Source organism: Phycodurus eques, chromosome 5, assembly GCF_024500275.1.
Source record: "Phycodurus eques isolate BA_2022a chromosome 5, UOR_Pequ_1.1, whole genome shotgun sequence".
In the NCBI taxonomy this organism is placed as follows: domain Eukaryota; kingdom Metazoa; phylum Chordata; class Actinopteri; order Syngnathiformes; family Syngnathidae; genus Phycodurus; species Phycodurus eques.
Genome location: NC_084529.1, coordinates 1,409,555 through 1,421,999, shown reverse-complemented (window position 1 = coordinate 1,421,999; position 12,445 = coordinate 1,409,555). Strand labels below are relative to the sequence as shown.

Genomic DNA, 12,445 nt, shown 5'->3' with positions numbered 1-12,445 from the left:
TCAGCACAGCAGGTTGGCACATGGCAAAGCAAAGCATGTGGTCATATGCTGCTTACAGAAAGGAACACAGCGACCAGGCTCCTGTCAGGGGTTACTTGTATCACTCAAAATTGAATGCAAAACATTGCTCGTTTTGAAAGTACTAAGGAAACAACACGTTACATCACTTGCTGAAGAACAAAAACTAGAAAAAAAACATGAACATTCGTCTAACTAAAATATACTGATCTGCCGGGTATAGTGCTGTTCCAGCCTGGTCCTGCTGGCGGAGGTACTGTGCATTTAAAAAGCGGGAGCCAACTACTACATATGATTAGCCGAGTTGCAATTGCCGACTGGTGCGTGTACTCTGATGCATCCATTTTCTGAACGCACTTGTCTTCATTTAGGCCACGGATAAGCTGGATCCTATCCCAGGTGAATTTGGGCATGAGGTGCGGTAGACCCTGGACTGGTCACCATCTTGGGGAGAATGTGCAAACTCCACAAAGGAAGGGTCTGATGGGCATAAACATTTTATATATAAAAAAAAAAAAAAAAAAAAAATGACGGCTGATGTGCCAAGCTGCCTAATCGGTGATATGTTTGCCAAATCGTAATGACAAATGGCAAAGAAAACTTACCGTTGAGCTTTTCAAGCTTGGTGTAGATAATAAAACAAATGGTAAATGGTAATATTCATTCATAAAATACACTACAGCACCCAACATTAAAAGCATTGCTCAACTTTTAATCACTGAGCAGTTTCCTCTCATACACAAGCAAGCTGCAGAAATGAGCACTGCACCCTGGAGACTATCAGTGCATGGCGACAGCGGCTATCGCAACGCCAACAGATGTGTGTGTGTGTGCGCGCGCGCGTGTGTGTGTGTCAGGTAGTGACATCACCAACAGCTACAAAAGAACAATAGAGGAAGTATGACGCCATGCAGCAAGAGGAACTGGACAAGCTGTCTCCATAAGAGCAAAGCCAACGCCCTTGTGATGCTACAGTATAGCATGCAAACTGTTAAAACAGGGACAAGTATAGCATTTGGAGAGCAAACATTTGTTAGACACGGTGCGCTGATGTCATTTTATCAGTTATGTTTATCAGGAAACGGTTACACAACAGAAGAGGAAGTGGCTGTTTGTGGGTTGCGTTTATTTGTACACGTGTGTTTGTGTGTGCATGCCTCCGACTATTTATGCATTAGAAGACAAGGAGCCATCATGAGGAAAACGAATGATAACTAACTACCCTATTCCTTATCGTGGGGCCTTGGGCTTGCTGGGAACTCCAAATTTAGCTCATTGATTGGTGATGGACAAGAATCTCCCACTTCTATCAGGAAGCAGTGGCTCCAGAATTTTGGTCCAAAAATGTATGGTCATGGCATATTGACGTATTACAAATTGTCTTGCAAGACTTTGCATGAGGAAACAAGTACAGGACTCACAGCCGATGTCCCTAACAGACAAGAGTCTGAAAAAAAAAAAAAAAGAAATCAGCTGGAAAAAACAAAAAAAAACAAAACAAAAAAAACACATTGACCAAAATGTAAGCAAGGAAGCAGTGCTGTGGAATTCCGGAGATAAAGTGCATCAAAGACAGCCCAGCGATAAACAGGAATCCACCATTGTTTGGTGGAATGACGCCATCGCAGGAACGGCAGTGGGCAGTCCAAGCATGAATGGAATCTGGTGGATGCACGCAAGTAGTGGGTACAAACCTAAACCTGCTAGCTTAATTCAGAGTGACTCCTTTCCTTATTCCTGCTTTTGCTAAAAATAACCACAAGTGTACAAAAGTCGTCAGGCTACCAGTAATTAGTCTAAAGATGCTAGTGAGCTACCAAGCACTTGGCCCACATTCACTGTGAGGCTTGCGTCAAAGGCGCAAAATGTGGAGACGCTGATCTAAGGTTAGCTGCTCTACTTCTGCTTCTGTTGACCTGATGTGTTGAGACTGCCTAGGTAACCGTTTAAACAAACTATTTTTATTTGACGCTACATGAATGCATTACACGGGTGGGTTGGGATGTTTAAAGGGCGCTCAGATAGATTTCAAATGCAGCTGAAGCCACAAGGCATGCACTATGAATGGATTGTATACACAAAGCAGCTATGGTTGAAATATTTAGGGCACAGTGGAACAAACATCCAGTGTCAGGACTTCCACACTTTTTTTTTTTTTTTTAAATAAGACCTTAACACTAAGAGCCATTGAGACAGCAACATTTATTATGGCTTATTTTCTAAGCATGAAAGATTTAACTTTGACCGAGGAAGTTTCATTATGATCACTGCTGTTATTTGCAATTTATAAAATGTTAAAATGACTTCTATTTTTTTGTGCAGAAAGGATGAATGGGCTAGTCAATCATTCGTTCAATCTTGGTGAGAATAAAGGATATAGGTCTTTTCTTTTGCTTGTCTTTTTTTCCCAAACATTCCGACATATGGCCTTTATTTTAGATTATCTCAGGAAGAAAAATGCTTGGCTCTTAAATTCAGGCATATGCAGGAGGTGCAAGTCTGCACTCTACCCAGTGGCATTCTACACTCATAATAGGGTTTTGCAAAAAGATTCTCAAATTAGGAATTCTGCAAGGAAAAACACACCTTTTCTGAATAAAAAGCAACAAAAATATTCACATTGTAATATTACTTGATGATGGTGAGATGATGAGTTCATCCTCCCTGCACGCCTTAACAAATGCGTCAGAAATTGCCTGAAAGCTCATCTTAAGAGTCATCAGGTTTAATCTTTATCCACATCGAAATGTGAGAAAATTGTATTCACTTCTTTTGCAAGCTATAAAGTGATGATTGTGTGTGTGGTTGGGTGAGCGCGAGTGTGTGTGTCTGGCCCCTTGAGGCGGCAAGGGACTTGTGAGCGATGAAGGAGAAGAAGACCGGGATAACGTCATGGTGGAAACATTTGGCAGAGGCTCACATTAAAACACATACAGATGAATAGACAGACACACATACACACACACATGCACGCACAAACAGGCCTGTTTTCGTCCTCCCTTTTTTCAAGGCCAAGAGAGGAAAATGACATCAAGTGAGGCCAATGACACACACAAGGGGGGCGAGAGCTCTGGCAGAGGAACATTGTTACATAAAACTAACTCTGCAAAGGCCTCCTTCTAAGGTCTGTTACCATAATGTATGTGAGTCCATATGCAAATGTATTTGCTTGCATCTAGGATGAATTTGTGCGCACGTTACGCAGCTGCACAATACCTCAATAAGGCGTGAGCCTGAAGAAGGAGCTCATTACATACATGCAAAGAGACGGCACGAAACAACATGATGTCAATGTGCAACTCGGAGGCTTCTCAGCGTCTCTAACACTTTTACAGATCGGGAAGGTGATGTCATAGCTATTTCCGTAGCCCATTTGCTTTGACCTTTGCGCTCTCCTGCTGCTGACTGGGGCGGGGTGAATGTGTGTTTGTGTATCTACAGGCCAGGGCGAGAGCATCGGGGCCACTGGCGCCAGATGTGATGACCGCAGGAGTCTGGGCCTAAAAATAGAGTTCTGTTCTCAGCACCGTGAAACAGAAGCGAGGAAAACGAGAGGTGGAAGAGGGGAGCAAAAGGCGGTAGGTAAAGGGGCTGAAGCAGGAATGGAGGGAGGGATAAGGAGGAAGCCCGGGTCGTTGAGAATAAGGTCAGATATCTCCAGGGAAGGTGAGCTCACCTCTTAATGGCCCCACTGACTCCCTTCTCAATGAAGTCATTGATTTGCAGCAGTTCCACATGGCGTAATGAAGAAGCGGGGGTCAGATGAGAGCGGGCCAAAGGGGGTGAAGAAGGTGCAAGGAGGTGCAAAAAGGGTAGGTTAGGAGGTTCAGATGGAGCGATCACAAGCATTGAGAGGGAGAATGATGGCTGGACCTCAAAAACACTAAAAGTCTTGGTCAATTATAAATGTCACTTAACTGTTGCTTCCAATGCTTAGTTGATGAACTAGTGTACACCTTTTGCCATTCACGTTCATGCTCGGGCCTAAAGGGACAATCCCTTTATTTAAAAACAAAAAACAAAACATAACCTTAGTTCAGTCTGCATCAGTGGATCGTTTCACTTTTGTTTTAGCTTTTTTTTGCACCGGGTATTGAAAAGTAGGAACTAGACCACCAACGGGAGTTAATACAGGACATCTACACCAGAAGGTATGAGGTAAGCAGACTTGCATTCAAAGCTGTAAAGACTCCAGCGTCACCATTCATGTTGTCATTTTACGAGTACTCAACTTAATTTACACTTCTATGACAGTTGACAGTGTTATAATTGCATGTATAATTTAGAATGGCAAGATTTTGACCCTGGAATGGATGATTATTTCCAGTGTTGGTTAATATAACACAGCAAATCAACCCTCAAAATACTGTGCAAATATACTGTAGCTGCTAGGGACCCGTTGACGAGGTTTTATGGCGCACAATAACATTCGTGCGAGTGTTTGACTCTCAACATTCACACACAAAGCCCTTTCCAGGATTGCATGTCTATCCGCGTGGGCGTGTGCTGCTGTTATCCATAAATCAAAACCAACACGCTGATTATTTCGACAGATAATGCAATATAACTTCAGCGGCCGTGGCGAGTTTTGTTTCTCTGAAAGCACATAAAATGGTGAGGTGATGTTGGCCGGGGTCCGTACCAAGCGACCACGTCCTCGTACATCTGCAAACGCTGACACTTGTCCAAGCTAACAGAAAGCTTCTTTTAAAACAGTATGAGACGTGATACATTTTCATACGGGGTGCTCCTCCAGTGGAGACAAAAACCATGATGAGTGAGCACTGAGGATGCTTTCAAGGACAGTATGAGCGGCATGAGGGCCTGTTATACGTTACAGCCTTGAAGACAACACACTCTCCCGATGTGCACATGAAACCGCACAAATGCGATTGACTGAACACACACACACACACACACACACACACACATTTTGGATAAAATGAGGACTGTTACCTCATCTCCTTAATAGCTCTCCTTTTATTTTGTCTCCTTTTTTGCTCCTTTTATTCATGCTCTCTCAAACATTGGCTCACCCTCATGCACACACTACTTCATATGCACATTTTCAGTCCGACTTGCACGCAGACACACAAAAACACACACTGACACAAGCAGACCTCCTTGTGTAGCTCATTGTAATGTCTCTGTGAAGAGCTGCATTGAGAGATTCAGCCTTCCACCCATTACCTCACCTCGTCTAGTTCTCTCTGTTACTCTCATGTATGCGCGCGCGCACACCCGCACAAACACGCACAGGGGGCCGCCGCCCCTTTGTATAACAGCCCCGAAGAATGACACATAACGGAATTGACCTTTGTACCTGTGCTGTCACACCCAAACCTGATGTCATCGTGCTTGCCCTGTGTTACACAGCAGCTCCTGTTTGAGCAAGTAAAAAAGGAATAAGAAAGTGTGAGCAAAAAAAAAAAAAAATCAAAAAATTGAGAGCGAGAGAAAGAGAGTGCGGCACTTTTTATCTGCTAATACGCCTCATCAGTATGTCATTGCCAGGTCTTCTGTTTGTTCTTGCGTGTTTGCTCTTTTGACTGTTTCATTCAACATTCTCACCTTTAATGTGTCTCAACAGTCTTGACATATTATTCGGTTCATAGACAGGAGATGGTTGAGCCAATAAAGAAAATCTTTGGAAATATACCGCTGTTCAAAGAAAACTATTTTAGTATTTGTTTTGTGTCGACATTGCTTGAATAGCTGTGAGCATCTGGGTCAATGCTATCCATCAACATAAACTACAAAGAACAAATCATCCCAGTTGCTGTTGCCGACCTTTCTGTCAAATAACGTCACTTCAGTCTCGTGGTAAGAATCCACCCTTGAACTGGCACATGAAATCTCTCTTCCTTGTCCTGCCCTTTTCTCTCTCTGAGCTAGCGGTGTATGCTTTAGTAATCCTGTGAGAGGAAAAATAAATAAATAAATAAAATAAATATGCACCACACACACACACACGCACGCACACACACGACCCATGGAAAGATTAAGGGCAGTGAGGGCAAACAAAACCCAATCCCTCACCACCTTCATTTCCTTTTTTCGTGACCTACACTCCGAAACCTCAAACTATCATTTATTTATTTAAAATATGTCATATTCTCTTTTGATCTGTAATTTCTGACATGAGGCCTATAATTTATTTTTTTATTATTTCCATTAATTTTTTTTATAGCACTTGTCTTCATAAGGATCACCGGTGAGCAGCGGCCTAGCTTGCCTGACTTTTGGCGAAAGGTGGGGTATGCCAGTCAATACCAGACATATTATTTCATTAATTTAACTACTTTAATTCAGGCGGCACGGTGGATGATTCTGGATCTTTAGGTCAAAAAAGGTCAAAAAAAGTACTGTGTTGTGACTTCAGCTTCTCCTGCTAAACAGAGTTCATCTGTGTCAGCATGTTTTAAGCGTGCAGTTCAATATTTCAATATAGGGGCTGATGTGACGTGACACGACAACCCAGATGGCATCAGCTAACATACCACCTCGGCGCACACTGGCAGGAGTAGTGCCGCCTTTGGCTTGGCTGTGTGATGCAAGGTTGGTGGGAAACATGCAAACTTTAGACCCACGAGGGAGGCAGCTGGCTTCTCTTCTCCGTCACACACACACACATGCACGCACAAATACACACACAAGTCTCTAAAAGGCAAGACATCAGCCTGAGCTCCAACTGAGTGACATCACTTGTGGTAAAAATATTTTTTCTCACAAACACTTTCTCACAGTCGGTAAAGTAATAACGCAAACACACAGATGCACACAAGTGTAAGTAAAACACACGCACACACAAATCCTGTGAGGCTGTACATTGTCTTTTAAGCAAAAAAAAAAAAAAAACATCTCTAATGGGCTTCATCGATGAGCCAGGGCAGTCGTCTCATTGAAGACAAACAATGGCTCGATTGGGATTCTGCCTGCTCGATGACATCATGCACGTCGGAAGTGGTTTTGTGTCGTTATCAATCATTTAGTTGAATGACAGAAACCCAAGAGGGGTGACTGACTGTTTTTCAATCAATACCTATCCACCACATGACTTGTTGTGTAACATGTCATTCGAGCAACTGACCCAACTCATTTTCCCTAATTGTTCATTAACTGGCTTTAAGGAATGAATCCTGTTTTTTCACTTTACAACAGCAGAACCTTCAAAGTCAAAATTCCACTCATACAGAGAGCTTCTTAATTTATTTTCCCGCCCTGGCCATCCATGTAAGGAGTGTGACCAGCTCTCTTTTCCGATCCCATTCGCATAACTCCTGGCTTGATGTGCAGGAATGTTACGTTATGTATTGTTCATGCCAGACTGACTTGCATATATGTGCAGGCCTTTAATAGGTCAGTCAGATAAAGGATAGTCATTGCAGGAATTAGCAGTAGAAATCTAGAGTTCAGTCAAAGTACATAGCGAGATGGAGAAAGATAGGTTGAGAGGGTGGAAGTGACAGAAAAAATGATTACTTTTCATTTTTAGCTTTCTTGAACAATGTGAAAGAAGGCAGTCAAGCCAAATAAGTCAAAAGAAAGACGATGGCTTCAAATAACTACTTTCCTCACCGATTCTATTGTAGCTTGTAAGCAGTAAGCTCCATTCTGAAAATACTGTTGCATTCCACAAAAGTGCTGTAAAAATGACCCTCATCTGCTATTGCATTGGTACTTCTCCTTAAGAGTTAAAAAATAAATAAATCTTAAATTTCATGGTTTCCCCCCCCCCCCCTTTTTGTTTTACAAATACCTAGTACATACACAATATTCTTAATGTGTCCAGGATGAGAATGGGTGCCTCCACACACGTTCATGCACGAAAGCCTTTGCACACTAATACCGATCTATTTTTACAGGTGTCATAAGTGAAGCTATTTTTAGGAATACAAAGAAGCATTAGATTTGAAAAAAAGAATCCAGCATCCATTTCCACTCATCTGTCACCTTATCTTTCATGGAAACCCCACACAACAACATCCTCCAGCGTTCCACGTTATTATGCGTAAATTCATGCTAGAATCCAGAAATGTATGGACAACACCCACTCTTCTGCACATGTAGTCACATAGCACGCACACAGTGCATCGGGTATGCACAGTCACTGGCTGTCAGCACCACTGGCCCCAATCATACAAACCCCCAAACAACAGACAATTCTATTGGCTGGGTTCTCCTGCAGTATATTCTCTGCCACTATCGTCGTGGAAACAGCAGAAAAGGGAGAGAACTGAAAGACTTAACACAGCACAGCAATTGCTGACAAGCGCTTTCCCTCTTTAAATGAAATGTGTATGAAGATGTTACAATTTATAAGGGGAAAAACAATCTTATACGTAATATAAAGCTTGGTTGTGCCCAACCTACCTCAGCATGTTTTTGACTAATTAAGGCGCTCTGGTGCTTTGAGACAGTGCATGGCATCTATGAATGACTCATGAAAAAGTGCTGATCTTTCAGCTGAGGAAAAGAAAAGAGAGGTGCAGAATGAATGCAGGGAGAGGGACATATTTACCCCGAGCGGCATGCCTCTGCTGCCTCATTTGTAATCCTCACCGAGGCACATTACGCTTTTTCTGTGCTGACACATTTGCGGATGGACTCATAAGCCTCTGCTGCTGCTGTGTGTGTGTGTGAGATAGCCTCCTTGCAAACGATTCACATGAGATGTCATTCACTCAGTAAGACTATTAAGAGTCTCGCTGCTGCTAAGTTAAGCCTTAGTGTGCTTGGTGGACACGATGACAGAATAATAACTGTGATACTTAAGGGCACAAGTTAAACTTCAGCATTATTCCAAATGATGCTAAGTAAGAGAGGGACTGCTGAGAAGCTTAAACATCAAACAGTCATTAGAGAGCAGTCACGGCTAAGCAGCAGGCATGTACAGTTCCGGTTGTCAGGCTTTCATTTCTGAAAATATGTGAGCCTGCAGTGAGAATCATTCTATTCAAGCTAGATACAACCCTCAGGTGCTGTTACATGTGATGCAAAACAGTGACATCTACTGGCCAAGCTATGTCACGACAAACTTCTTCAGCTCACAACAAGAAATGTGAACTAATAAAGACATATGGGACCATTGTGATGTAGTGTTGAATGTACAATTGATTACGTAAAATAAATAAAAATCAAATTATACACAAACCACACTCCCATCCTGATCCATACCAGTAAGCAGGGAAACTTTGTGGAAGGTGCCCTCCAACTTCCCCATGAGAATGTGCACGAAGCCGTCTTTGGAAAGATGACCAGCTTCTTTGGAACTCTGGTCATAAACCACCACTTCCTGCTTCCTGCCCAGCTCCACCTGCACAGAAAACAAGACAGTGATGATTAAGTGAAACTACAATGAAAATATATAGATAGAGGATTCAACACAAAGGATGAATGAAAAATTTATGTATGTATGTATGTATGTACAGCAGCTGAAATAGGTATTTAACACGTCATAATTTTTCTCACTAAATATACTTCCAAAGGTGCTATTGACCTGAAGATTTTACAAGATGTTGGGAACCATCCAAGTAATCCATACATACAAAGAAAGTAGAACAAATATTAAATTATCAGATCAGAAATTATGTTGTGTGTAAAAATTAGGCTTTACACGATCAGGATTTCTGGGGCAAAGTTTTAAAAAAATGATCACCGATCTGATCGCAAGATGGAGGAATGTGTCTATTTAAATGACCTGTTCATTTACTGTATATACTTGTATACTTAATTTGTTCATCTATTTATGCCAGTGAGGCCTAGTGATAGACAGAACAAATGAATGGTCTTCTATTAGAAGGAAGGAAGTAAATACAGGAATTAATGTATCCACTTTTTGTGACATTTTTGTTTGTTGTGTGCTATGAGATTTTTCAATTGTAAAATATGATCCTTGGTTCCATAGAGGTTGGAAATCACTGCTCTAGTCAGATCGTGTATTCTAATCAGTCAGGTCAAACCAACATTGCAACATGACAGAAATAATGGGTGCTAACGTACTGTAATTAAATTACTTTACTGTAATTAAATTACTTCACCCACACCGAAACGTTAGCGCATGGTTCGACAGAACGGTGGCATGTTTACGTACAACCGTTCGTGCTAGCAGTAGCTTGCTAGGCTACGTAACGTTTTGCTGCCTGCTTGCGAGCCGTATCATATTCAAAGTACGGGAACATACCTCAAGCAAGCTTTAAACGCACGTCTTCTCCTGTACTGAACACCGGTGACCACCAAGAGATGTTTTTTCCCCATTTTGTCCTTATAATACAGTCGGCGTGATCCACTATTGTTGTCATCGCCACGGTAACAAGTGTATCCGGTCGCATTTGAGTTGACGATGAAGCCCAATGATCGTAAAAAACAGGATGCGGTGATGTAATAAGATTTTATTGCAGTAGACTGACATCCAATCCTGAAAGCTAATGTGTCTTGTAGTCTGGGGCATTACGTGTAGTCTGTCCCACACCGCCGACATGTTTTTTTTAATAAATAACTTTGGCCGTCAGATATTTACAGCACTATGTAAAAAGACACATGACACGGCTAAAAATAAACTAGCTTTTGGATTCAAATAGAGTAAATGTCTTTTGCGGAGCCGATCAATCAGCAAATTATGACATTAAAGCCGGTCAGCATAAAATGCTAATTATCGTCCGATACCGATCAGGCCGATAAAATCGGTGTAAAGTCTAGTAAAAATGTGAAATGACACATGGAAAAAGCATTGAACACATGAAGAAAGGCCGGTGCAAAAAGGCATGGAATTGGAAAGCCAAGACAACACCTAAAATCTATCAACAATCAAACAGCAATCCAGCCCCTTGTCAGTGCAAATGAAAATCACCTGGTTCAGTCCTAATCGATGGCCAACAAAAACGTCTCATTGCCAAGGTGTGAGTTAAGACGCATCTCATGATGGGTAAGAGCAAAGACCATAGCAAACTAATTGTTGCAAAACATAACGATGGCATTGGTTACAGGCGCATATCTAAGCTTCTGAACGTTCCAGTGAGCACGGTTGGGGCCATAATATATAAGTGGAAAGCCAATCATACCACCATAAATTTGCCTCGATCAGGTGCTCCTCGCAAGATTTCTGACAAGAGGAGTGCAAAGAATAATCAGAAGAGTTGTCCAAGAGCCAAGGATCACCTATGGAGAGCTTCAAAAAGACCTGGAATTAGCAGGTACTGTTGTCACAAGGAAAACGGTGAGTAATGTACTCCGCCGCCATGGCCTGTATGCACACTCACCATGAAAGACCCCATTGCTGAAAAAAAAAGCATGTCTCAGCTTGTTTAAAGTTAGCTGAACAACATTTGGACAAGCCAGTTAAATACAGGGAGAATATAGTATGGTTGGATGAGAGCAAAATTGAACTTTTGGATGGCATAATGCACACCACATTTGGAGGAGAACTGGCACTGCACATCACCCTAAAAACACCACACCAACAGTGAAGTTCAGAGGTGGGAACATGATGGTGTGGGGCTGCTTTTCAGCAAACGGTACTGGTGAATTTCACATTATTGAACGAAGGATGAATGGGCAAATGACATTCTTGATACAAATTTGCTTGCCATCTATGAGGATGATTAAACTGAAATGAGGGGGGACATTGCACCACGGTAATGATCCAAAACATACTGCCAAGAAAACTCTCAATTGGTTTCAAAGAAAAAAAATAAAGCTGCTAGAATGGCCCAGCTAATCACCTGACTTGAATCCAATCGAAAATATATGGAATGAACTGAAACTCGAGGTCCATAAAATAAAGCCCACGGAACCTTCAAAATTTGAAGACTGCTTGTGTGGAGGAATGGGCCAAAATCACACCAGAGCAATGCATGAGACTAATTTCTCCATACAGGAGGCATCTTGAACCTGTCATTGCAACCAAAGGCTTTTGTTCAAAGTATTAAATAAATACCAGTTGGCGTGTTCAATACTATTTCACAGTTTTACACACAACTTAATTTCTGAACTTATTTGTTCTACTTTCTTTGTATGTCTGGATTACTTGGGTTGTTCCCAACATCTGGTGCAATGTTCAGGTCAATAGCACCCTTGGAAATATATTGAATGAGAACAATGGTGACGTGTGAAATACTTATTTCAGCCGCGGTATGCATTTATTTATTTAAGTTTTTTTTTTTTTTTTATATTCTGAACATACATTTGGGACTCTCGTAGTCACAGTATCACATGCTGTGGCAAAATGTAATTCTGTAAAATGTTCTGAGAACGAGCACATAAAATCAGCTGCAGGATTTGAATCAGCCTGGCTCGACTATGTAGCAGGAAAGATAAATAACCAATAAACATACTGCTGACATTTATGGGAGTCAATACAAGCTTCAGTGATGCGAATGTCTGCAACAGTAAACAGTGATTTGGTTGTAAATTTGAAATATATAGCATT

At 41.7% G+C, this 12,445-nt stretch overlaps 1 protein-coding gene across 2 annotated transcripts in view; it reads right to left on the bottom strand.

Annotated features, from left to right (window-relative positions):
* The window catches only part of dusp8a (dual specificity phosphatase 8a), a 44,894-nt gene that overhangs the window by 17,646 nt on the left and 14,803 nt on the right, over nucleotides 1–12,445 (bottom strand). For both annotated transcript variants that reach the window (XM_061677455.1, XM_061677454.1), the window contains exon 3: nucleotides 9,196–9,334. In XM_061677455.1, the coding sequence (XP_061533439.1) occupies nucleotides 9,196–9,334 (139 nt within the window). The remainder of the gene's footprint in view (nucleotides 1–9,195; nucleotides 9,335–12,445) is intronic.